This window comes from Podarcis vaucheri, assembly GCF_965113315.1.
Source record: "Podarcis vaucheri genome assembly, chromosome: 4".
In the NCBI taxonomy this organism is placed as follows: Eukaryota; Metazoa; Chordata; class Lepidosauria; order Squamata; family Lacertidae; genus Podarcis; species Podarcis vaucheri.
The window spans coordinates 81723747-81751534 of record NC_138762.1 but is presented as its reverse complement, the minus strand read 5'-3'; the positions used below and the strand labels follow the sequence as shown (position 1 = coordinate 81751534).

Genomic DNA, 27788 nt, shown 5'->3' with positions numbered 1-27788 from the left:
GGAGGGAGCTCGCCCCGCGTGTGCCTATGTGGGGCACGTTACAGCCCCGTGACGTCAGCGCGCAGCGTCACGCCGGGAGGGACGCACGAAAGTGTAAGTTTCAATTTTTTCCCCCTCCCCCTTGCCTTCCTTCGGTGCCAACCGCCAAAAAGCCAAGAATCGCGGGACCGCCGGCGGAGGGGGGGGAGGGCGAGCGGAGGCAGCGGCGAGCCCCGTTCCTCCCCATCCCGTGCAAGGAGCGCGAACAGGTGTGAGAAGGGGGTCAAACCTGCGGGTCGGCGCCGGGGAACCTCCAAGCTTTGGGGGTGGGGGGGAGGAGGAGGCAGCAAAGCGAGGCAGGAAGGAGAGCGCGGCTTGGCTGGGTGAGCTTTGGCAGGGGCAGGGAATGATGGCGCTTTCGCGAGGAGGAGGAGCAGGAGGGGTTGTTGCCTGCAACCCGATCCCGTGCATGTTTACCCGAAAGTAAGCGGGGGGTGGGGGTGGGCTTGCTTCCAAGTAATCAGCAATTGTGCATCGGATCGCAGCTCTGCACCCCGAGTACGGTAGAAGAAAGAGCGGCTAATTTTAAGTTCGATTTACTCCCAGGTAAAAGCTTTGTTTAGGATTGAGGCCGATCCTTTATTATTATAATTTTGCATGTCTGCTTTTTTATCCAGTAAGCATGCAAAAGTCTCGGTGGAGCTTGCTTCCAAGTAAGCCTGCACACGGCTGCAGCCTTAAGGGATGGCTGAAATGTACTTGTGTTGGGGGGGACGACACCCCCCCCAAAAGTGTCCCCTCCTTTGCTTCAGGAAAACTTCACGCTTTCTGGAAACTGTTGGAACCAAGGAAAGAAAAGAGGCTTGCAAAGCGAGGGGTTGGGGTGGAGAGGCGCTGGAAAGGGGTGAAAAGACGTGTGGGAAGGGGGGCGACTTCTTATTAACATTTCCCATGCACACTTCATAATTATGCACACTTCATAATTATTGGCAGAGTTCATTCTGGTGCAGTTGAACGAGTGCGTGTATGTTTGTGGCCGGAGGTTGTGGGGGGGGGAGAGCAGAAAGGTGCCCCCCTCTCAACCTTATCTCCCCACAAACACAGCTGCTTTGCCTTGCAAGGGGGAGGAGGAGGAGGAAGCCTAGAGGTGATGGTCTTGCTCCTCGGCTGCTTCTCCCCACCCCCGAGGGGGTTTTGAGGAGGGCCGTGCATTGCACATGTGCAGTTGGCATCTCTCTCTCTCTCTTCCCGTGCAAGAGCGGCGCTGTGGGTGGGGGATTGCTCGGGAGTGTGTTGTGGGGGATGGAGTTTGCTCCCTGCTTCTCCTCCTCTAGTTCTTCAGGTACCGTCGGCGCCTCGGGCAGGGGAGTGGGTTGCAGGGACCGAAAAGGAGGACAGGTGGGAGACGAAGAGGAGGAGGAGGCAGCGGCGGTGGGAAGCGCTTAGGCGGGACGGATCCTCTTCTTCTTCCTCCTTCCTCCCCTCTCTCTCCTTCTACCCCGGTCTCTTCCCTCCCCCCTTCCCCGGGGCGGGCGGGCGGGCGAGGAGGAGGGTCTGCTGAGGGTGAGATTGGTGCCTGGGTGCCCCCCCCCCCGTCTCTTTCCTCCAGCCTCAGACTCCCCGGGCTCTGGTCGGGCTTCTGAGGCCCTGGAGAGGGGGCGGGAAGGTGCAGGAGGCGGGGGGCTGGCGGGAGTTGTTCTGTGGAGCGCAGATGCTGCTTCGCCTGGTTTTCACAGGGACTCTCAGGACCAGTTTCCTCCCCCCCCGCCCCCCGAAGCAGCATGTAAATTTCCAGGGCCTGCTTGCATGTTCGCATGGAGAAGCAGTGTGTGTTTTGTTCAGCGTTGGGGGGGAGGAGTGTAGTAGGGGGTTGGGCCCCTGAGGCCTAGCAACTGTTCTGCAGTTAATGGGTCAGGAGCAAAGCCCCCCACCCCGCTCCCCCTTCTTCTTGGAAGGGGGTTGTGTGCAGATTTATGCAGGAGGCAGATTTATGCTTTTCAGTCATCCAGCGCATACCTGGACAGGGTGCAACTCCCCATCCCCACCTCTATCATCCTGTCAGTTCAGGCCATCTTGCCTTTATATTCTCAGAAGATCAGGGGCCAAACGCTTTGGAGACGGAGCTGCTCTTAATTTATGAAGGCTTTAAGTTGGGTCTTTCAGACTGTAACTTACTTTTACAACCCCGTGCTGAAAGTCAAGAAAACGTAGCTATCTCAATTTTAAAATGTGTTTCTCTGCAATAACCAAGTTCTTCTCTTTTAATTTATCGTTTTTTAGAATACAGTGCTACTGTTCCTGTACCTTTGGCAATCAAGCAAGTAAAGAACTGATTTCTTGGATTAAGTAACATGGCAAAAGATGTAAGTATATTTGTAAGTAACGGTCCTACAGTTGTTTTCGTTTATTGTATTTGTAACCAACCTTTTTTCTCCAAGGAGCTCAAGGTGATGTATATGGTAATCCCCACAACTACTCGGTGAGGTGGGTTAGCTGAGGGGCAGTGACTGGCCCAAGGTAACCCTAGCATTAATAAATATAGGAATTCGCTATTACCCTATGTATTCATGTAGCTGCATTGACTCCATCCTGTGCCACATAATGGCAGTGCAGCATATCAGTAGGAACATATCACAAGTATGTGTGGCTACATCCCCACCATTTAGGCAGAGATGCTTTTAGCCTAATGTCATAGAGATGACAAGTCATCATCTCTTCTAATGATGAGTAGTGGTGCATCTGGTATATACCACTACGGTGGTCTATATGCACATAGTAGCATCACCCTATACTGCTGGGTAGCATGAAACACTTAGCAGAATTCCATAAGTCACTATGTTGTGCTCTCACTTTCAGTTACACTTTATTCCAAACTAGGGAAGGCCAGTGACACGTATGTGGATCAGAATCAGTTTTATTTGAGTCAGCAGCCCCCAAATAATTATGAAGATATAATATTTTTTTTGCCCACCATTTCACTTGTGAATAAACTAGGGAAAGCTTCTACCTTTCAGGATGTTTATTGCTAGCCCACTGGCTCCTAGTATAGCTCCAATAATAGCTTAACACTTGCTTTGATTTGCTTTCTTATAAGCAATATAAGTAGAAGGTTTACACTAAAAAGTTATAGGCTTGAGGATCTGTAATAAGCTGTTTGTCCGTCATGATTTTGTATGATGCTGACTTTGATCATCTATGGCATGAATGAAAAATACCTTTTTAGAGTTGTCTTTTTAAGTATGATGCAGTGAATTCTTACTGCTTTCGTTAGTACTCTACTTTCCATTATATTGCCTGGCTGAAATAGAAGGTACACCTTTATCCTTCTTTTAATCTAGTCCTTTTCTAGCAGAACCACACCTTCAGCGTTGAAAAGCATATGACAGTTTGGTTGTTTCTTTGTGCCCTATTCTTAATAAAAAAAAATAGGAGACTTGTTTAATTTCCTATTAAGGTATTTATCATAGACTCAGATCGTGACCTAAAATTGAAATTGCAAAAAAACTAGTTACTGGAATCTATAATTTCCTCCCGTTGTTGTAATTGTCCTGCAAACTAGAACAGTCAAGTTCAGTTTCATCAATGAGCATAAGTTTAATCAGTATGGGTAATCCCATTGATTTAGAGCAGGCTTCCACAACTTATAACACATCAAGCTAAACAATTCATCAACCATGCATTGTAGACTGGTGTGTACTGAACAAATCCTGTTTTACAATATCACTCGGATATCACAGACAGACAGAGGGCTGTGCTTAGTTTGGCGGGTCCCAAATTCTGTAGTTAATTTAAATTAGGCAATTAAAATTGAAAAGAAAAAGCACAGAAAAATAATTTCTTTAAATCAAGCTTCCCATTTTGAATCCCCCCCCCGAACAACTATGCATGCTAACTAGCTAACGACAACAAAACATGTTGGTTGGCAACTAAATTGAGCCATCATAAATGCTATAAGTAAAATAGAGAGCTTTTGTGGTCTTACAGCCCATATCCACTGCAAAAATAATGTGAGATTAGAGACAAGTAACAGATCTTTGTTTGGATCTCTGTACAGATACAGAAACACCAAAGAAGGTCACTTACAGTCTTGGGAAAAAGAAAGTGACCTTCTTTGAATTCTGTGGTTTTACATATCAGGACATAATAGCAATCATTTGTTTCTTAGCAGGTCTTAAAATTAGGTAAATACAACTTCAAATGAATAAAAGTACATGACGTATTACACCGTGTTATGATTTATTTAACAGAAATAAAATCAAAATGGAAAAGCCATATGTGAAAAACTAAGTACACCTTATGATTCAATAGCTTGTAGAACCACCATTAGTAGCAATAACATTAAGTAATTGTTTTCGGTAGGATTTTATCCATCTGTCACATCATTGTGGAGGAATTTTGACCCAATCTTCTTTACAACATTGCTTCAGTTCATTGAGGTTTGCTGGCATTTGTTTATGCATAGCTCTCTTAAGGTCCCACACAGCATTTCAGTTGGGTTGAGGTCTGGATTTTGACAGGGCCATTGCAACACCTTGATTCTGTTCTTTTTCAGTCATTCTGTTGTAATTTTGCTGTTGTGTTTGGGATCCTTGTCCTGTTGCATGTCCCAATTTCAGCCAAGCTTCAGCTGTTGGGAAGATGGCCACACATTTGACTGTAGAATACTTTGGTATACTCATGGCCAACTCAGTGACTGCAAGGTTCCCAGTCCTGTGGCTGCAAAACAAGCCCAAATCATCATCCTTCCACCACTATGCTTGACAGTTGGTATGAGGTGCTTGTGCTGATATGCTGTGTTTGATTTTTGCTAAATGTAGTGCTGTGCATTATGGCCAAACATCTTGGTCTCATTTGTCCAAAGAACATGGTTCCAGAAGTCGTGTGGTTTGTTCAGATGCAGCTTTGCAAACCAAAGTCGTGCTGCCATGTTCTTTTTAGAGAGACCTGGCTTTCATCTGGAAACACTTCCAAACCATACTTGTTTAGTCTTTTTCTATGGGTACTGTCATGAATTTTAAAATTTAACATGGTAACAGAGACCTTTAGAGCCTGAGATGTAACTCTTGGGTTTTTTGTAATTTCTTTGAGTGTTGCACGGTCTGACCTTGGGGTGAATTTGCAAGGTCGTCCACTCCTGGGAAGATTGGAAACAGTCTTGAATGTTTTCCACTTTTGAATAACCTTTTCTGCTGTAGAACATTGGTTGGAGATGGCCTTGGAACCCTTCCAGTTTTATGGGCAGTAGCACTTGCTTCTCTAAGAATGTTGTCTTCCTCCTTGGCAATGTGTTAAAACACACCTGAATGCTCCAGACCGGCAAGCTGCTAAAACTTTGGCTTTTATGGAGGTGGGCACACTTGCTGATGATCAATTAAGCAAGGGTATTTGTAGCCCCTGTCTGCTACTTATCCTTTTAATTCCTATGGAGCAGTAAGGGTGTACTTAGTTTTTCACATCTAATTTCTCCATCTTGGACTCTGGATCATCCTGATGAGATGCAAGATGGCATCTCTAGAATACTACAGTATCTGTGAAAACTTGCTGCTTCCTGGATCCAGTAGGCATCAACAACAATAAATTCAGTATATTGCTTTTATGATACTTAAAACTAAGAAGTCATATTTTCCTCTATGGTTCTAACTAAATTTGTTTGATAAACTGTTGTGGTTGAGTTTAAGAGGTAAGTGTGGACTTAACGCTTTTGTCTTAAATTCAGATTTTCTTTATAAACATACACAATTAAAAAGTCTTTTATAATGCAATTTCCTCCTGCCATGTTTAGGGCCTCAGGATATTACATGTCCTTGTAAATGCAGAGAAATATGAGGCTTGTTTTTCTTTTGAAAGTACATTGCAAATTCTAAAATGTATTGCTGATATCCGTGTTCAACTTAAGATTTGTTTTTAGAATTACAGTCCCATTTGGTTTTCGAACGTTTTGGAAGTCGAACGGACTTCCGGAACGGATTCCGTTCGACTTCCAAGGTACGACTGTAGTGACGCTGTGGGACTCAGCCCTATGGCAATTATACCATGGGGTCCTGCAGGGACCTGTGCTATTTAAGATCTGCATGAAGCTGTTGGGAGCCATCATCGGGACTTGAGGCTACGTATCATTACACTGATTGTATCTTGCATCATCTCTTACATCTATTGGAATCGGGAGCTGAAGGGATAGATGCGGGCCAGTAAGCTGAAATTGAATCTAGAGAAGACGGGGCCCTATGGATTGGTTTCTGGGTCCAGAAATTAGGATTGGAGTGCAGTTGCACTCCCCCAAGGAGCAATTGTGTGATCCAGGGGCACTCCTAAATTTCACCTTATCGTTGGAGACTCAGATCACCAGATACGCCTGTTTCCCTAGCTGTTGCCATTCCTGGATAAGGATAGTTGGAATTTTGATGACTCTACATAGGGCCTCCTTTGGAGGTCGCAGCTGTTGCCTGGGTGCTGTCGAGTTTAGGTGCCCCAAGCATATTGAACCAGCTCTGAGGCAACTTCACCGGCTGGCTATTTGTCAAGGTGTTGAGTTTAATATATGAAGCTCAAATGGCTTGGGGCCCACCTACCTGAAATAGCACCTTCCCAGGATCATCCGGCCCCTGAATTGAGATCTGCGGGAGATTCCTTATTGGTTGTGCCATCAGTGACAGAAGTAGGTTTAGTTGACCCAGAGCAGGGCCTTCTTGGAAGTAGCACCTTGACTTCAGAGCTGTCTTTCCCCTTGGATCAGGCCAGATCCCACTCTCATTTGGTTTTAGTGGCAGGTTAAGAAATTTTAGTTCTGGCAGGCCTTTGTGTTGTTTCCAGGCAATTTTTGTTTCGGATGAAGTGTATTTTAACGGCTTTTTATTCAGTGATATATGTCATATGATGTTGTGGCCCAACCTTTGACCTTCAAGTAGAGGGCATGGAATAAATGCCCAGAAATGAAATACACAATATTTGATACACAATATTTCAGTTTACCCAGACGTTTATTTTAAGTGAATTTGCCATATGTTAATCTTGTAAGAAGGAATTCTGTATCCTCTCAGAAACCAGCACCTTGCACAGTTTATAGTTTCTTGCTTTTGTACACCTGCGTTTTGTGTGGCCAGGTTCCAAAGATCTGCTCGAGTAATCAGTGTGCAGTAGGAGTAATAGTGCATATCCTTTGCAGAATGAGTAATAGCGCATATCCTTTGCAGAATGGCAGATTCCTTTGAAACTGAGGGCACTTTCCTAAGGAGGTTGTGTGTGGCATTGGTTGGTGGTTGTTTAAAGTAAGAACATCCCGAGTCCTATGACATACTTAATATAGCTTTTGAATGGTTGCTGCTATGACTGATGGGAGCAGAACTGACATTGCTATATGTCTCTGAAGATAGAGAAGGGGGGGAAAGGTGCCAGTCAGATTGACAAAGAGGCAGTGTAATTAAAGGAAGTGTGTCAAAGTGGGCAATGGACTGACAGAAACTGAGAAAAATAATTTCTGATGGATCTGTGATGAAAGGGAAAACCAAGGAGATTGTAGGGTTGAGGCACAGCCTCAGCAAGGCCCAGGAACAGAATAAACTATGCACTATTGGCAGGAAGGAATTTGGTGGGGGCAGTAATTCAGGAAGTCAAGGGGAATCAATTTGCTACCTACAGCCTAAACTTTGCTAGCACTATTGTACTTTTGAGTTTCGTAAAAGAGGACTCAATTTTAAGGTGGCAAAGAGTGGCAAGTTGTGGGGGCAGTCTTTAGGTCAAATCAATATGTTAACTACTGTATTTTTCTGTATATAACACGCCCCCTATTTTGGGGGGCTCTAAATTAAGAAAATGGGGGGAGAGATTTCCAAGAGTTGTTAAGCTTTGGGAGGGGAGGGATGATTGCCGAAAATCGCTTACCCGCCGCTAAAAATCGCACGCATCGCCGAAGACCCGCAGCTGCCAATCGACCGCCCTATTGCCACAGCGGCAGCCAGTTTCCATCAACCCTTGCTGCAGATAAACTCCTGCTCACGGCTGCAACAGATCAACCAACCCCCCTCTGCACTACCTGTGTATAAGACGAGCCCCAATTTTAAACCTCATTTTTGGGTAAAAAATCCTCGTCTTATACACAGAAGAATACGGTAATTAAATACATCATTTACAGAGTTATTATTGTTGGCAATTCTTTGTTGCTCAGCCAGGCTATAGAGTTCAGCTGTAAGCTGTTATATAATTATGCCTTGTGCTACCCTGAAGTAAAAGGGCTTTTTGAAATGTTTCAAGTTCTCTAGTGCAGAGATTGTCCTCTCTCAGAGAGGGCTGCATGCTCTACTTATGCTGCTTATATTATCGAGTCATAAAGTAACATTTGAAACTAAATAATTACGAGAATCATTGGAAACAAAATAATTTAAAATCATGGCTAGCCATTATGTCCAAACTGGGAAACATGTTTTGTTTCTTTCAAATCGTGATCGGTATGTCAAGAACAAACCTTGACTTAAGAGTGTCATTTGCGGGAGTGGAACAAGCCACAATCCCCAGTTCTGATGCAGCGCTAAGTTGTTGTTTCCGCTCACTGGCGAGGAAGAGCAAAGTGAGAGTAATCTGCATATTCATGTTAAAATATTACTCCTAGCTTGCTTACTATAGGGTGTGAATGCAGTCACTGTGTGCAGAGAAGACTGAGTTAAATGTAAGGGACATAATGTATATTGGCATATGTGTTTTAGTATCCCCATAGCAGTGCATGTATCTGTGGCCAATAATGTGTAATATTTAACAAAAAGCATAGACTCTTTCTGTATGTAGCATGTAGCTTAATTGAATTTACCATTAAAGTATATAGAATTTCAAGCAATGTGGGTTGGGGTATCACTCAAACATATATATATATATATTTGTTGTTGCTTTCTACATCTAGCTCCAAGCAAAGCACGGCAAATAGCATTTTTTTGCAATTAGAAAATAGATGCATTCAATAAATGTCTGTGGAGTAATTTGCTTGTTTATGCAGCTTCTAGACTATTATGTTCCATATCTAACTGGTATATCAGTCTTCTGAGGGAAGCTGGTTTCCTGATTTTGATAGAAAATATTAGTACACATCAAGTCTTTGCTTAAAATTACATCAAAGCATTCTTTTTTATTCCAGTTAATTAGCCTTTCTTAAAGGAAGGTCATACCAATGTTAAGAAATTTGGGAGATGGGGGTTATACATTGAAGATTTTGCATTCTGGGTTTGGGCGCTGTTCAGTCATACCTGCTTGAGGAGAAGGGCAAGTTAGAAGACACTGCATGAAAGATGTGAATGCAACTAACTGCTCAAGTTTTTTGTGTAATTTCTCACCCTGCTGGAGCAAGTGCAACTTTTAGCCTGAAATGATGCGGTGGGAGAGGGGCTTTATCTTACAGCAGGAGTGGTAAATTCAAATTTATTTAGAAGTGTTTTACATGCCTAATTGGTCATGTTTAAGATACTTGGTTCATTATCTGTTGTGGAGTTCAACACATATTGCCACAAAGGACTTCTAACCCCCAGTTCTCGTTCCCTCAGTCTCAATCATTGCAGATAATTTATTTGTGTTGAGGGAATTTCATTTCATTTATTATATTTCCATGCCACTTTTCACTCATGAGATAAAAAAGTTAAAATTTTAAATTTAAACTTAGTTTTGATCATTCAACAAGTGTACAAAATATTAAGAAAATTGGATGACATGAGGTAAAAAAGTTGGATCACTCGATATGGAATGACCCACTGGTAAATGATAATATTCATCTAGTCTGTAGTATTGCATTCTTGAGTGAGGTGATTGAGCACTCAGTGCCAATGTTCTTCGTTGAGCTGGATTCTCCAGATTTATTTCAGTCTCACTTTGTCTGCTTGTTGAATGGAGATAATTTTCTCTGCTCTAGTGCACCTGGAACTGGATGTGAGGATGTGTGTCCCTGAAGTGTCTCTAGTCCAGGGGTAGGCAACCTAAAGCCCGGGGCCTGGATGCGGCCCAATCACCTTCTCAATCCGGCCTGTGGACGGTCCAGGAATCAGCGTGTTTTTACATGAGTAGATTTAAAATACACCTCTGGGTTATTTGTGGGGCCTGCCTGGTGTTTTTACATGAGTAGAATGTGTGCTTTTATTTAAAATGCATCTCTGGGTTATTTGTGGGGCATAGGAATTAGTTCATCCCCCTCCCCTTGCAATATAGTCTGGCCCACCACATGGTCTGAGAGATGGTGGACCGGCCCACGGCTGGAAATGGTTGCTGACCCCTGGGAGTCTAGTCCCTCTTGGAGATGTAGTTCCAGAAGGTGGGGCTGGGGATGAGGGAGACTCCTGTTGGACATTTTGACCATAGTGTCCTTCAAGGTTCTGTCCTGTACCACATGCTGTTTAACAGCTACATGAAATTGCTGAGAATGCTCGGGGTTGCGAAGTTACGTCCCATTAATATGCTGATTAAACCTGGCTCTCTCTCCTAAATCCGAGAGAGCAGTTCCAAGTTTTGATTGGTGCCAAACATCAGTAACCAAAGTGAAATACCTTCTTAGTTCTTTTGCATGCCTAAAAATGGTAAAACGTCTCATTTACTAAGCCATCAAATTTCTTATTTTAGAGGCTTTCTATCCTTTAATCTGGGCTCCATCTTTGCCATTAACGTGTTGACTTATTCCAAATGGTATTGTTAACTAAGTCATTTTATTCCATTTCTAGTTGCCATAAGGAGCTTTGATTTTTTTAAAATCTCCAATGCTAATTTAAAAAGTGTGGAAATTGTTGCCCTAGGGAACCACAATAAAAGTCTCACCTTTGAAAAATGATGGGTTTTTGGGGTGGAGTAAGGTAAGAAAATACAAGAAGTTGATAAAAATTTATTCCCTTGTGCTTACAGTACTTTTAATTTTTGCTCTGCTTGTAAGCGTGTTAAGGGTTGAATATGTAGAGCTTTATAATGCAGGCCGCTGGCTTATTTTAAAGATAAGCTTCTCTTTATTATACCTACATTTTGTTTGATTCAGTCCTAAGAGTTCACAGCAGTCCTGACTTGGAGAAATAATTCCCTAGTTGCTTTGCTCATGTGCTAGTCAACAAGAAGCAAAATTGGTGAGTTGGCTGGCAGTGCACTCTAGGGTACAGGGTAGGCCTATAAAGAGCTAGTAAACAACTGTGTGTACTTCAGATTTCCAGTGCACCTGCTGTGAAGTTCTGGTGATGGCAGTCAAACCCTGGTCTGACCTCCAGGCTGAATTCCTATGAGGTCTTATGGCAACTGTATTCCTTGTGAAATGCAGCTTTGATGACATTTTAAAGCGTTTTGCTTTCCTAAGTTGAAAAAGAAACTTTGAGCTAAAACTCCAAAACTCACTTTAGGTCCAGAGGGAGGCATTTGAAAGGAAAATGTATGTGATAGTTTAACTCCTTTGGTGTAGGAAGCCCATGACCCTGTTAAAGAGGACAAATGTCAACCATGTATTGATCTGAGCAGTCTACATAGTTGCGTGCTTCTGCGGTGGGTGGGTGGGTGTGTAATGGGTCGGAATATTGCATATTTTGTTCTTACTAAGAGCTGGCTTACACAATTTCCAGCTGATAAGTCTGTATGCATAATGAGGCATTGGGAGTGTGTATGTGCCTATGTGCAAGTCCCTCAACTCCTTAGGACAAAACAAGGTGTGGCCTCAACCAAGGGGGAAGGCTAATGGGGATTTTGTGTATAGCTATATGCACATAGGTAGACCTGGAGCAGAGTGCTATGATAAGCCTGCACAGTAAACATCACAGATCTGGTGCTTGCCAGGGCCACACAAAAATCCAAGGCACAGACCCTCATGGATCTTAATTATTTTTTTATAGAGGGTGACAACAGTACCACCAACAAATCACAGAATACATTTGTGGACACAAAGGCAACCTATAACTTGATGATGGATTTGGATGGTCCCTTGCAAAACCTATTGGGACCTGGGAATGTAATTTGCTTGCAAAGTACTTTACATCTAAATAAAATGTGTCTTCTCTCGTAGGCTGGTCTAATTGAAGCTAATGGAGAATTAAAGGTTTTTATAGACCAAAATCTTAGTCCTGGAAAAGGTAAGAAACTCTTATTGTCATTGGCTGTCACGGGAAGTGGGGTTGCTTGTGTGTAAACCTCCAGCTGTTCCAAACTGCTTAGGGGTGGTTGTGTCTTTCCCTGGCTGAGCAGCCCTTGACGCTGCTGCTCAGTCGCTAGCAGAATCCGTGAGTAGGCGTCTCCTAAATTCCTCTAGCATAAGAATTCCTTAACGGACAACCTTCGCCTCGCCTCTCTGCGCGGAAGCCTTCTGCGCAGAGTGGGCGTGCCGAGTGGTGGTCCTCCACCCTCCTCACTGACTTCACTGGAAGAGTCTCGGAGCCTCTCCTCCGAGATGCTCTCTGCCTCTCCCTTCTTCCTGGTGTCACCTGGACTTCCTTCCCCAGATGACGTTCTCTCTCTTCCTTTACTCGTTCCCTCTCCTGCAGAATCTGGGAGCCTCGCCTCTCCCCTCTGCTCCGATGTCAGTTCCCTGACATTGGCCTTCATATTTAATGAAGTAAGACTTCTGTGTGTGTAGTAAGGCTGGCTTCAAGTTTGAGGAGTCCTGGGCAAAGAAACCTTGGGTGGGCCCCATTCCTCTTAGCGGAAGACCCTGGTGGGCTCGACTTGGCTGCAATGGCTGCTTTCCTAGCCACACTTGACACCTGGGCCTAGTCATTCTCACAGTGACCCAGATCTATTAGTACTTTGTAAATTTATTTAAAATTTCACAGATGAAAGGCAGCATGTACAAATTTTAATCAGTAAATATATCCTAGGCATGTAATGCTACCTGCACAATGGTGTTTGTTTGTAGAAGAAAGCGTGCATATTGACTGTTCAGTCTTTCTTACGTACAGGTTTTCACTGAATTTTTGAAAGAAATACTTTATACAAAAACAAAACAATAAACAACAACAATTTTTAAAAAGTGCACATGATCAGTGGCAGCCAATACTGTAATCAACCATTGCCATGAATTTGTGTAGGGAGTCCATGCGCCCAATAAATTTCCATTTTCCCCTTGTGGAAAAGGCCTCTTCTCCTAGGTGGTGGCTGGTATCTTTGGTCCATTGTATGATTAGGGAGAAGATCTCTCCTTCCATTATTGGATTATTTTGTGTTTAGCTATCATGAGTGTCCACAGCAGCCAGTCACCTTGTTCCTCACTCAGATTCCAGAATGGTACGTAGTTCATCAGCAACATCTTTGAATCCCATGGATGCGTCTAAGGCCTTATTTATGCCGCTGTTTATCTTTGACCCAAAGGGTGCAACTTTTGAGCAGGACCATGTTGTGTGACATAGAGTTGTTTGAGGGGAGCCACAGCGGCAACCTATATCTGTTTCATAGTTGTTTATGAAAGAGACAGTGTGTTACTCAGTACTCTCTGAAAGTGAGGCTTTGGAGTCTTAAGTCTTCAGTTGAAGTGACCGAAGGGGATAGTACACACTCAAAAATCCAAATGTGCCATAGGTCTATAAAAAGGTTGTGACCCCTGCTTTAACAAATAAAGCTTCAATTTATTTACTAATGTGTTTGTACACCAGATTTTTAATAAAATTATTTTTATGGGACAGGGCATCCAAATCTGAGTAAGAATACATTTTTGAGAGTGATACAGTTATTTCTCAGCAGAACCATTCCACTTTTGTTCCGAGCACAATTCAAAGTGTTGGGGCTGACTTTTAAAGCCCTAAAATGCCTCGCCCCAGTATACCTGAAGGAGCGTCTCCACCCCCATCGTTCAGTCCAGACACTGAGGTCCTCCTCCGAGGGTCTTCTGCTGGTTCCCTCACTGCGAGAAGCAAAGTTACAGTGAACCAGGCAGAGGGCCTTCTCAGTAGTGGGTGCCCTCCCTCTGGAACGCCCTCCCTTCAGATGTCCAGGAGATAAAAGAATTGCACAACTTTTAGAAGACATCTGAAGGCAGCCCAGTATCGGGAGGTTTTTAATGTTTGACATTTTTATTATGTTTTTAGATATGCTGTAAGCAGCCCAGAGTGGCCGGGGAAACCCAGCCAGATGGGCGGAGGAAATAATAATAATAATAACAACAACAACTACTGCTGCTGCTGCTACTACTACTATTATTACTTTAGTTCCCTGAATCATCTTATTGAGTTATACCACAAACATTTCATCAGGATTTGGTTGCAACTGCAATTTTCTAATTCTCAAAATAGGTGTATAATGCCATCTGCACAAAAGAAAGACAATCCACTAGGCTTTTACCGGTGTCTCATAAAGATTGCACTTTTAAAAAGTTGCACACTAGAATAGTTAATGTTAAAAATCTCTTTTAATCTCAAATGCTACTGGCCAGATACTTAATGGTATTCTCTTATTTCCTTTAGTCATCAAATCCCTCCTGAATTATTTCAGACAACACTGCATTTAACTACTTAGAAGGGTGGGTGGGTAATTGCCTGCATATACACCATCCTAATATTCTGTAGCTATTCAAGTGAATAGAATACTTTTTCACTTTACTTTCTCCCATTCTAAAATTTTACTTCTATAAAGTATTTTGTACCACAGGGTGGCAGCATTTATACAGAAATGCGTATACACTTTGCTCATATAGAACTTTTAAAAACTTCTGTCTTCATGACAACTTGGAGACACAGGCTGCAGTTCTGTGTATGCTTCACACTGACTGTTTCAAGTAAAAATGGATGTGATTGTAAGAGATGTGGAAGCTTTCTTCATACTGACTTGGGGACGTCAAGATTTATCCAGAACCTTGGTAGGGAAGCTATGATCCTCCAGTTGGCATGGTTAATGGTCAAGGATGATGGGAGCTCAGTCAGTAGATTTTATGGTTTATAGCTAATGGCCATCACAATACAGTATGAGCACAGATCACACAACTACAAAATGAAAGACGTTACTAAAGGATGATGGGAGTTGAAGTTCAGAAATATCACGAAGGCCATAGATTCTCCAGCCTGATTTAGAAGTTAATCTTCAAGCAAAGCAGATGTTTCTGGTAGTAGTTTAAGTCAGTATGTCAGATAAATTATAGTGAGGGATTCTAATCTTGGCACATTGATTTCTCTGTCTTCAGAGAATTAAATTGAGCTATTATGTTTGAGCTCAATGGTTTATCTCAAGGACTTCATCCTAACATTTGCTCAAGTAAAGAATGTCTCCCAGTCTCACATATTTAAAAGCATTTTAACTTGGACGTGTGCAACAGAATTAGGTTAAATATTAGACTGACCTCTGTAGTTTGCCTAGTCAATTGCTAATTGTGTTGCCAGTTATTTGTTACCATTTTCTAACTTTTCAATTTGTGCATTTTAGGTGTTGTTTCATTAGTAGCTGTTCACCCTTCCGCAGTAAATACACTTGGAAAACAACTCCTACCGAAAACATTTGGACAATCTAATGTCAACATTGCACAACAAATGGTAAGAGGCCTGTTGGGAAACCTACCGATTCATTTGTGATATGTACTTGTAGATTTTGAGGTGCCACATTAATCCTTTGCTGGGGTCAGCCCCAATATTGGGATGCATTCAGAGAAAACATGCATAAGATTGTTCTACATCATGGGTAACTAAACTGTGACTCTACAGATGTTGGTGTGCCTCAGCTTTTATCAGCTTCTGCTAACACCCAGTGATGAGGGATGGTGGGAGTTTTAGTTTGGAAACATCTAAAGCGCCACCTCTGTTGTACATTAGAAATTTTTGAGATCTACATAGGAACCATGGGGTGCATTTAAACTGGCAGCTTTCAGTGGAGAAGAGCACCATTAGATGAGGTTCTTTCAGCAACATGCCTATATAATATAAGTTAGAGTTTGATTCCAACTTAAGAGTTTCCTGGTTGGGCAAAATACCCACTAAAAATGTAAATTGTGGTTTGACTTTTAAAAATGTATCTAGTATAAAATTATGGCTTCCATACTAAGGAAGCTAATATAATTACAGTGTTACCTCAGTTTTTGAATGTCTCAGAAGCTGAACATTTCGGTTTCCGAACGTTGAAAACCCGGAAGGAAATGCTTCTGTTTTCGAATGTGCCTTGGAAGTCAAACGGCTTCCGCTGAGTTTTTTTCAGTTTTCTCCATTGAATTTGCAGATCGCCCTTTGCGCCTCGGTTTTCAAACATTTCAGAAGTCGAACGGTCTTACAGAACGGATTATGTTCGAAATCCGAGGTACCACTGTATTCTGAATAGGAGTGGCATTAACTGACATTTTGTATTAACTGTAGGTTATTGGTACACCTCAGAGACCTTCAGCCCCCAATACTATTCTGGTATCAAGTCCACATACACCCAACACACACTTTGTACCGCAGAACCAGACTGCAGATTCTTCGCCTTGGTCTGCTGGGTGAGTAAAATTTAGTTAAGTTACAACATATTCACAGGAAAATGTTACAACATATTCACAGGAAAATGCATGCCTCAAAAGCTTTATTCTTGGTAACTAAAGTTGGGCCTCATATCCAGCTAGTTAGCTAATAGCTGAAAAATATTGGGCCGAATCCAATGATATCCCTGGAGGCTTATGTTAGCAGAATCAGGGGAGGAGGTAGGTTTTTGCCAGTTTCCCTGACAACTCCCCATGTGATCCAGATACTTGGAGGATCCTTCAGAACACCATGGGAGGTGATGCAAGGGGCTACAGGGGAGGGGGAGGTCAGTGACAATCACCTCACTCTCTGTCCTGCCAGCAGAATCCTCCCCTGGACCAAAGCCCTTTCCATCTACTCGAGGACATAATTGCATTCAGTTCTCTTAAACTTGTTTCTTCCTCACAGAAAGGTTGGTATCTGAAGGTAGATATGGTGTGTATTTCTATAGAGTTTCCTTTCAATAACGTTATAAACAAATCCAAAATGTTTCGAGTAATGGGAGTGTATGCCTATTGTCATAATAGGCCTTCTCGGTAGTGGCACCCTCCCTGTGGAACGCACACAGATGTCAAGGAAATAAGAAGCTATCTGACTTTTAGAAGACATCTGAAGGCAGCCCTGTTTAGGGAAGTTTTTTAGGATTGATGTTTTTATTATGTTTTTAGATATTTTGTAAGCCGCCCAGAGTGGCTGGGGAAACCCAGCCAGATGGGCAGGGTATTAATAATAATAGTAATATCCTCATATTTTAACTGTGTGTGTGTAGGTCAGACGTGGGTGTCCAAACCCAACAAATTACGTTCATTAAAACAATTCCTTCAGTGCCTTTGCATTTCTTAAAAAATACTGTTTTGAGGCGTTCTGCTTCTGTTTTTGTATATATTTTATAATTTTATATATGGACATTTTATGAAGGCCTTTGTTGTAATGCCTAATAAAGGTTTGGCTAAGTAAATCTTCTATGCAGACAAATTCCTAAAGGCAGTGGGCTAACACTGCTACCATTAGAACATATTTTATCATTGATGAAGACTTCTTTTGCACAAGGTTTAATGAAACAAGTAATTTGGAGTATCAGTTCTCTTAAAAAAAGAAACCCACCCTAAAGTCGTCTCATTGGTTTTGGGGATTCGTGTGTGTGTGTAACTCATTGTATCTCTATTTATAGGAAGCGCAACAAAAAGGGTGAGAAGAATGGCAAGGGTTTGCGGCACTTCTCTATGAAAGTTTGTGAGAAGGTTCAGAGGAAAGGAACGACCTCATACAATGAGGTAGCAGATGAGTTAGTTGCAGAGTTTAGTACCGCAGATGCACACATCTCACCAAATGAATCGGTAAATATATTCATGTTCTGAATTTAGTAGAGACAACAAACCCATTTCCTGCATGCTACAAATACCTACATGCAGAGACAGCCCCTTTCTTTTTGCTTTCTCTCTTGGGGATCATCCCAGTGTGTGTATTGTGTGTTATGAAAAATTCAAGTTCTTGTTTTCAAGATTAGAAATGCTACTCTGTTAACCGACAAAGTTGCGATATTACCTCAGCTTTTCCATGACTGGATAAAACCTTTAAAATAGTTTAATCAGAGATATCCTAATACTCTTAATTCAACAGCAGGCTTATGATCAGAAGAATATTAGACGACGTGTCTATGATGCCTTAAATGTCCTTATGGCCATGAACATTATTTCCAAGGAGAAGAAAGAAATAAAATGGATTGGCCTACCTACTAATTCAGCTCAGGAATGTCAGAATTTAGAGGTAAAATGCGGTGGACTTTTCTCATTTGCAGCATTTCTTTAATCTTGTTTTCTGATTACTCGGGAAGAACAGATTCCCTCACTTCCGTTCCAAGATGGCGGCATGCCTTCGGTTCCACACAGGGTTTCATTCTGGTTGGAGACCCAGATTTTGGAGTGGTGGAATAATTCATTCTGCACATGTGGCTTTCAAAATCATAACTTTCTTTAATTGAGAATGATTGTGCATTTGCAAAAATTCATAAGTAAAAAATAAATCTTTAGGGTAAGAACCTCCCAAGTGCTGGCGGAAGACAGAGGGAGTAGACAGTTGACAATTCCTCCCAAGTTCTGGAAATATTCCAGAACACTGTAACTAATAATGAAAATTTGAGTTCCACTTTAGGGAATATTTACAATGAAGTAGAACCTTACAATCTAATAGGGTCAGATTCATAAGCACCTCTGTTTAATACCCCTTCATTCTATCAATGACTTCGCTATAAGAAACAGATACATTTTTGGTTGAATTATTTTGATTGCCTTTAAATAATCTCTGAACAGGCTTATGTATTATTTGATGGTAGTTAGCTCTGGGTGTTCAAGATTTTCTTGTATGCAGAGAGAGGGTTTATGGCTGTTGCCACACTGTCGTCGTTGTTTAAGAAGAGCAAGTGATGTTTCAAATTCATTTCAGCAGATATGAAATCTTGGATATTAAAAAAAATCTAAAGCAGCCGATTCTCATGCCGTCTTGTGAACTGCTTTGGAATCTTGCCTATGTTTCAAATGTATATATTACTTGAGATAGAGTGCTGCTTTTTCAGAACCAAGTCTAAAGCCCCCTTAGATTCACAGAATGAACTTCTTGGTTCCTTGGATTTTAGCCCACATACAGAGCAATATGTAGCTACGGTACTTCTCAAATTCACCCAGCTCCTCTCTAAAACTAACAACGTTTCTTTTCTTAAGGTGGAGCGACAGAGAAGACTTGAAAGAATAAAGCAAAAACAGTCACAACTACAAGAGCTAATACTTCAGGTATTTTTGGAACAGTTGTTTGCCTTGCCAAATCACTTTATATTTATTTATCAATTGTCTTAATGTGTTAAGATGAGCCGGTTTCCCCCTGAAGCACTTACTTAATCCTACATAAGTAAATGACATGACTGGGAATAAGAGGATAATAGGCTGGACAAGTCAACTAAGCAGGTGGGCTAGCAGAAGCCACGGCAAGGGCTCCTGCTACTGCAAAGGTGCTTCCCGCCCCCCTTACCTGCCTCAGACCAGCTCTGGAGGGTTGGGAGAACCCCCCAGAACAGTGCATGGGGATTGGAGAGGGGAGATTTTTCCATCTGGCAAGGCAAAATGATTTCCTCCCAATGGTTTTAATTCACTTTAGCAATAAGGCATCACACAATTTTCGTTCTTGATTATTGCAAGCACCTGTATGCAACTTCATCTGATTCTGTTCTGTATATTTTGTGTCTCCTATTTTTATTTTAGGCCTGCCCTAAAAGATAGAGTAGAATTAAATAATAGAATAAAAATAATTAACTGGAACAACCTCGGGGGGGGGGGTTATTAGACTTCTTTGCATTTTTCTGGGGTTTCAAGAACAGCAGCCTTTTTACTTCTGGAAAGCACCGTATTTTTCGCCCTATAGGACGCACTTTTTCCCTCCCCCGGCTTGCGCAGCGCTGCCTCTTATCCCGAAGTTCCGGCACGCTGAGCAGTCGCACCGGGGCTTCGGGTAGCTCTGCGCAAGCCGCGGGAGCCCTCTCTCTTGCGGAGAGCAGCCTGTTCTGGGGGCTGGGGTCGGGGGAAGCTCGGGCTTCCCCCTCCCCAACCTCGCGCCTTGGGGGGAAATAATTTTTTTTTTCTTTATTTCCTCCCAAAAAAACTAGGTGCGCCCTATGGGGTGAAAAATACGGTACTTCCTCTTGGTTACCAGGCAGTATGTGCATATATGAAATGGCACCAAGGGAATAAGCTTTTCTTCAGCTTCCTGGTCAACCCTACCTGATTAGGCAGATTTTTCTCTTCCCTAACCCCCCACTGTCTTTCCTCATCTTATTTTACTTCTATTTTACGGATGATCTTATCTTTAAAAAGTTTGTCCAGAGCTTATTCACTTTGCAGAAGTTAGTTTTTTCCCCATGTTCTGGACTCTGTTTTGGAGCTGGAGGAAAAACCCCTCCACTTGGGTGTGGGTGTAGGTGTAGGTGTGGGTGTGTGTTTCTGTTTGTAGACTTAAACACATACCACCTGGTAACCAAAAAGGAGGCATTTCTCAAAACCTAAGAGTGCCTAATCCAGAAACACTTGATTATAGATATTAGTGTTACTTGTTTAATTATTCTTAAATATTCTTATTTAAGAATTAATGCCAAGCAAGCCTTCACAATTGTTTTTCTATTCTTAAAGAAAATGAAGTTGTTTATATTTAAACCCCTTAACAGCAAATTGCCTTCAAGAATCTTGTTCAGCGAAATCGTCAAGCAGAACAGCAAGCAAACAGACCACCAGCTTCTAATTCTGTCATTCATTTGCCATTTATCATTGTGAACACCAGCAAGAAGACTGTGATTGACTGCAGTATTTCTAATGACAAGTAGGTTGCTAGTAGGGAAACAAGTGTTTTCTTCTGTCCTTGCAAATACACTGGCTGTATTTGCATGATAAATTATAATAAGCAATTGACTTGTGCTTTGCTTCTCCCTCTAGTAAGCATGGGGGCAACAAACCATGGTGCTTGTCTTAGTATTATATATGAACTTGGGAACATGGTTTGTTTTGCTCAAACCAATGTCTGGTAAGCAAAGAAGAAATCTTGCCTTCATGTTGTGGTTTATTTGAAGCAAAACAAACCAGGACCTCCAAGTCAGTCATAACACAGTAAGCCAGGGAGCATAGTTTCATTGCTCATGCTCTTGCAAGGGGAGAGCAAAGCTGCAACCAAGTGCACATGTTCATGGAGCTAGCTTGACATTTATGCAGGAAAATGGACTAATCTCTTAAATACTGACAAAGTTGGGGTTGCAAATACTGGTTTTATTATTTTATATTTATATACCACCTAATTGCCTAAGTGGTTTCAAAGTGGTTTACAAGTATAAAAACCAATAGAAAAAATACACACGTAATGAAAGTCCACACTAAAACAGTTCGTTCAAAATGTTAAAATAAAAACTCGCAATTAAAATGTACAATAAAGTAAGCCCATTAAAGCAGCACAGAGGTTAAAACAGGAGGTTCAGTTTAGGAGATTGGGGGGGTGGGGAATGCTTGTAAACAGGTATGTCTTCAAGAGCCAGAGGAACACTATTGAAACTTCTTGTATTTAAGCAGGTGGAACATTCTACCACATTGGTGCTACTAGTGAAAAAGCTGGCCTCAACAGTCTATAACCTGATGAGATTATAGCTGATTCTGTGAGCTGCACTCCTCAACACTGATTTCTGTAGGTCTCCACAAAAGACCTCTGCCAGTGAGACTGGACAGTGTTGGTCTTGATGGGGCCAATTATCTTACTAATATATGAGATACTGAAATATTTGAGACTACTGCTTCCTGAAAGACAGTGTTGGAATTGTATAACAGCATCAAAATGTGCTGTATCTTTTAAAAGTTGCGCATTAGTAGAAGGTACACTTTGCAGGAAAAATTTATAACCCTATGTGCATAGCTTTTTGACCAATTTCTACCCACTTTCTGTAGGTTTGAATATCTATTTAATTTTGACAATGCATTTGAAATACACGATGATATAGAAGTGTTAAAGCGCATGGGAATGGCTTTTGGGCTAGAATCTGGAAGTTGCTCAGCAGAGGACCTAAAAAATGCAAGGAGCTTGGTTCCTAAAGCTCTTGAACCATATGTGACAGGTAAGGTTCTGTGAAAGATTTCCTTATATTTAAAATGTGTGTGGAAAAGAAACCAAACTGCCATTGGAACTTGACACAACTGCAATATGCAGCGCTATAGGATACAAGTAGTTTGCAAAGCCTTTTATCATTACAGTTGCCTAAGCAAAGCATTTTCTGAGTGAAAAGTTCTTAAGAACTTCCCTGGCCTCCATCAAATGATGGAAATAAAAGTTGTAATAGTGCAGTGACTTCCAAATCATTGTGGAGTTACCATCACCTACATAGAGGTGGATTATCTAGCAGTCGATTGTGAAATGTTAGGTGCCAGGCCAATCCTAGAAATCCTTTCAGAAAGGAGAACTGTTTGTAAAGTGCTATGGTGCTGTCCTCAGTTGGTGTCAAAAAGGACTGCAAAACATCAGAATTAACAAAGCTGTCCTTGAAATACCGTATTTTTTGCTCTATAAGACTTCCTTTTTCCCTCCTAAAAAGTAAGGGGAAATGTGTGTGCGTCTTATGGAGCGAATGCAGGCTGCACAGCTATCCCAGAAGCCAGAACAGCAAGAGGGATTGCTGCTTTCACTGCGCAGCGATCCCTCCTGCTGTTCTGGCTTCTGAGATTCAGAATAATTTTTTTCTTGTTTTCCTTCTCCAAAAACTAGGTGCGTCTTGTGGTCTGGTGCGTGTTATAGAGCGAAAAATACGGTACTTGTCAGCTATTAGAGCAAATTTGAACCAAGTCTGATTTCATTTTAGCACGCGTTTCCATACTTTTAAGTGTAGCAGTTATGAATGATCAATATTTTCATAGTAAAAGGAAGCTGTCATATTCATCCTTGCCTCTGCTGTTCCGTACAATTGGTTTTATTTACTAAAATACAATCAGGTGTTTTAATGATACACTTAGTTTTGTATGCTGTGGAATCCCTTTAGAGAATTAGGCTTTGTACACCCAAACTTATCCACCCCCCATTTTTCTTCTGCTTTGTATGCCCTTTAGAGATTATTCAGTGCACCTATATTTTAGTGGGAACTTTAATGGGCCGTGTAACCTCTTTCTTTCTTTTTTTAAGCTCCTTAAAAAAAATTCTTCGTGATGAGCTCTTTGTACAAAATGTTACTACGTGTAAAAAATATTTGGATTAGATTTGTGTTTAGTACAGAATCAACACTGCAGAATTCATAATGCTTTCTTCCTTTACAGAAATGGCTCAGGGATCAATAAGCAGTGTGTATGTCTCATCCTCATCAGGTTCAGCTTCAAATGGGACAAGATTTTCAAACAGGTTAGATGGGATTTCTCTTTAAATACTGATAAACCTGGCAAATGGCAAGCACCGTCATTTTTAGGAACCCCCCCTCCATTGATTTTAATGCAGAACAAAACAGTATTACATACGGGGATATAGGGAAAAACAAAAACCATAGGGAAAAAAGGTGGCACAAATCACATATATTAACAGTTCACATATCACATAACGAAACAACAAGTTAACTCAAAAGTCCAGATTTCCTGGGAAGCTGGTGTAAGTTGTTGTAAGTGGTGTTCATTTGTATACAAAATAAAATCCCGCTCGACTGGATAGAGGGTATCCAATGTAGCTGTGCCTTGCAAAGTTTGAAGATGGTGTGTAACTTCTTCAAAAACGGCAATATTCCAAACATTATTGGAATATCCAGTATATTCCGATTTCTGTATGGTGGGCAAGCATGCAGTAGCCAATAAAAAATATAACAGAATCTTTTAATATAACCATCTTGTTGTCATACCCAAAGATAAACGGGAGAGCAAGAAGAGAGGGGGTAATTAAGTTGACTGCTTAGTTTCATTAAAAACCAGGGACCAAAAATATATAGACCTGCAAACACTTTCACCAGAGGTAGAAGTATGTTCCCCTAGCACCACACAGCCTTGCCAACGTGAGAGGCGTGTGACATTTGCCCTGCGGTCCTGTGTCACCTACGATACAGCTCAAAAGTGTGGTCTCCCTGATATGGACCAAAATCGACTTTATTGCCCAAATAGAGCATATTACCATATTGGCCCGAATATAAGCCACAACCTCAAAATTTGAGGGGGAAGAAAAAAGTGCTTCTTTCATCAAAGTGCAAATTTCACTTTTTGTTTTGCCTAATAGTTCCCCTATGGGACACAGGTGGTGCTGTGGGTTAAACCACAGAGCCTAGGCCTTGCCAATCAGAAGGTCGGCAGTTCGAATCCCCGCGACGGGGTGAGCTCCCATTGTTCAGTCCCAGCTCCTGCCAACCTAGCAGTTCGAAAGCACATCAAAGTGCAAGTAGATAAATAGGTACCGCTCCGGCGGGAAGGTAAATGGCGTTTCCGTGAGCTGCTCTGGTTCGCCAGAAGCGGCTTAGTCATGCTGGCCACATGACTGGAAGCTGTATGCCGGCTCCCTCAGCCAATAAAGCGAGATGAGGGCCGCAACCCCAGAATCGGCCACGACTGGACCTAAAGGTCAAGGGTCTCTTTACCTTTAATAGTTTCCCTAATAGGCTCCTTTTTGAAGGAGTTAAAGCCCAAAGGGTGATAATGGTGTAGAGCAGCCATAGGGAAGTGTTGAGAAGTTGGTCCCAATTCATACCCACAAAGGCTTTTTCTTTTATTTTGCCATTGTGTCAGGAAGGCACAGCAGTTGATCCTGGCATCCTAGCTAAAGATACGAGCAAAGTCCCTGGGGTCCAGTAGCAACCTTGCATGACTTCAGTTCAAAAAAAGTTTTAGGCACATTCCTTTTCTCACCCTTCCTCCTGCATAGTTGTGTTGTAAAAACTTAATGCATTAATGGAAAACCAGTTAAAAGTATTGATCCTGATTTGCTTTTGTTTCAGTGACTACTCAAACGGAGGGGATGGAATGTTAGCTACAAGTTCCAATGGATCTCAATATAGCGGCTCTAGAGTAGAGACACCAGTGTCTTATGTTGGAGATGACGACGACGATGATGACGAGGACTTTAATGAAAATGACGATGACGACTGATATTTTTTGCGTGTAGACTTTTTTAAATGTTAAAATTCAGCAAGCTTCAGGAATAATTCTAGGAAGAGAATTGTCATAAAATTGCCCCATCAAGGAGATACTGGTAAGAGTCCTGAATTTAGAAATTGCTCCTCCAGTAAAGTAAAAAGAATTGTTTGTTTTATGTAGATTTTTTTACATGTGGTGAGGATGTGTGTGTTGATACCAGTGTGTTAATGCAGAACCTTTATTTACTCTTTGCTTAGAATTTTTAACTTGAAGGAAAATGCATTTTGCCCCTAAGTGTTGTTGCTAAGTTTGAAAATGTAGCCACATTTAATGGAAAATAAAATCTGTCCACCTGTCAAAAATGCATACACTGAATGGCATTTTATTTAGAGTGCATTTAGGTGACACTTCGTACTGAAGCATAGCAAACAAATGTTATATTTTGCTGATCATGCAGAGTCCAAAGAAACAAACAAAAGAGCCTCTTTTTAAATGTTAGTTTGCGGAAATTGTGTGAATTTATTTCCCTTTTGAAAATTATTCTGATCATTGTAATTCCATCAAATTTATATATTGTGTTTGCTGAATGTTAGGACATATGAAATACAATTTTTGGCAAATGTTTACTGCCAAGCTGGCACAGCTGTGTAAATGTCTTGAAGGTTTGGGATGAGTTTTGCTTATGATAAAAATTTGCCTGATTTCTTACAGGCAGATTTTGAAAACAATTTGTTATATAGTTGTTTACATACCTATAAGTCTATCATATAAAAGACATGTACTGAAACAAATGTTTATATTTGTTTCTTAAACATCTTCCAGTAATCTATTATAAAGTTGAAATTAAATATAGAGAATGTTTTATGTTTAACTCAAAATTTGTCAATCACTTTTAATACTTCGTTTTTTTATAAAAGAAATTTCAGGGCAGGTGGTAGTCTTTTAAAATTTATTCACAAAGAATTAACTGCACAAATACTGTCAGCTGCCTGTTCTAAGACAGTAGTCTTTTTATTGAAACACAAATAAACTTTTCTGTAATATTTTATGGAATATAAGCAGTTTGTTTTACTTGTTTAATTGTGGCACTATTAGTTTTTATTAATAAAAAGCGCGTGGGCATTTTTAACAAGTTCTTTGTTTCTCTAATCAAGATTATTTTCACCTTCTGCTTTGTTGTGTTTTGACTTGTGATATAGTTCTTCAGTTTGGAAGAGTTTCAGAGCTCTTTAAATGGGTAAGTAGGTAGGTATTTATATCTCTACATAAATTGTGAGACTTTAACAGCACTGCATTCACAAGCAATTAATCCCTAGGATAGTGCCTCTGATCATAGAAATGTATAAGTGGATAAATGATTGAGATATGCCTGAAATAAAAGGGAGCTTTAGTAAAATGTGTTGGCTTCTGTTTTCATCAGTAAATTTAAAAAATGCCATTTTTTAAAATGGTTAGTTAGAATAGTATGTATTCTGATGCGTCTGATTTGATAAAAATTGTATATTCTTGTGGTGCCTCTCTAGACACCATATCCTCCCTGAGATTGCTGTCTCCTGCTTGGCTTTTGTAAAGGGAGGAGGTACAGTGGTACCTTGGAAGTTGAACGGAATCCGTTCCGGAAGTCTGTTCGACTTCCAAAACATTTGGGAACCAAGGTGTGGCTTCTGATTGGCTTCAGGAAGCTCCTGCAGCCATTTGGGAACCAAGGCACAGCTTCCAGTTGGCTGCATGGAAGTCATGTCAGACGTTCGGGTTCCAAAGAACATTCGAAAACCGGAACAATGACTTCCTGTCTTTGATCGGGAGCCAAAACGTTCGACTCCCAAGGCATTTGAAAACCAAGGTACAACTGTGCTTGTACAGTGGTACCTCGGGTTACATACGCTTCAGGTTACAGACTCCGCTAACCCAGAAATAGTACCTCGGGTTAAGAACTTTGCTTCAGGATGAGAACAGAAATCGTGCTCCGGCAGCGTGGTGGCAGCGGGAGGCCCCATTAGCTAAAGCGGTGCTTCAGGTTAAGAACAGTTTCAAGTTAAGAACAGACCTCCGGAACGAATTAAGTACTTAACCCGAGGTACCACTGTATATGTATTCTAAGCTTCCTGGTGATTCCCATGCCCAGGAATTCAGTGCACTTCTGTGGGAATAGATTTCCACATTTTCTCTTTTTTGCCTGCCACTACTCTGGGTCTTTTAACCTCTGGAGTTTTGGGGGAGGTGGGATTGCAGCAACTAGAGTCAGCCATCCAATGTTTGCAAGGATATGCTTTCCATCTGCACATGGGGATATTTTTCATTAATTCCTTTTGTTTATTTAAAACACCTTCACAGCTTGAGGCATCTTCTTTTTTAAAAAACACAATTTAAAAGAGCGAAAATGTCGATGTAATGAAACACTAATCAAAATAATCAGTGGCATACAGTGCTTAAAATTACAAAAATTGGCGGTCGCAAACATCACCCTGGTAACATAACTCACCATTAGGCCTGTTGTTGCAGATGTAATAGGCTTGCTTGCTTGCCCAAGCATGCACAGGCCGAGACAGTCAGACAGCGTAGACCCACATCACTATTAGAGCTTGTAAGTTGTGACCTTGCTTAAGGCCACTAATCATTATTAATAGAGACTTTCACTGTGAACATTCTGGTTCTCAGTGTGCAATTTAGTATTTGCTTTAATATAAATTATAAAACTAGAATGCTTACTGTTGCAAGTTTGTAGAAGTTTTTCTTAGTGCAAAAAATAGTTTCATGTTCTAATTAACTTTTTTGTGCTCAAAAGCACTGCACCAGATTCAACTTTTAAAATACG

The 27788-nt window shown here is 41.4% G+C and overlaps 1 protein-coding gene across 6 annotated transcripts; it reads left to right on the top strand.

Moving 5' to 3' along the window:
* Positions 1-10: 10 nt before the first annotated feature.
* TFDP1 (transcription factor Dp-1) lies at positions 11-26105 on the top strand. 6 transcript variants are annotated; one of them, XM_082218768.1, is made up of 12 exons: positions 11-93; positions 2260-2342; positions 11972-12038; positions 15310-15416; positions 16227-16348; positions 17542-17707; positions 17994-18137; positions 19088-19156; positions 20578-20729; positions 21836-22002; positions 23189-23270; positions 24835-26105. In XM_082218768.1, exons 2-12 carry the CDS (start codon positions 2331-2333, stop codon positions 24983-24985), a joined length of 1239 nt encoding a protein of 412 aa, XP_082074894.1. In that variant the 5' UTR covers positions 11-93; positions 2260-2330; the 3' UTR covers positions 24986-26105. The 6 variants fall into 6 exon arrangements, with proteins under 6 accessions (XP_082074894.1, XP_082074889.1, XP_082074892.1 ...); XM_082218763.1 differs by having other exon boundaries at positions 17991-18137; XM_082218766.1 differs by lacking the exon at positions 11-93 and adding an exon at positions 162-248 and having other exon boundaries at positions 17991-18137.
* Positions 26106-27788: the final 1683 nt, after the last annotated feature.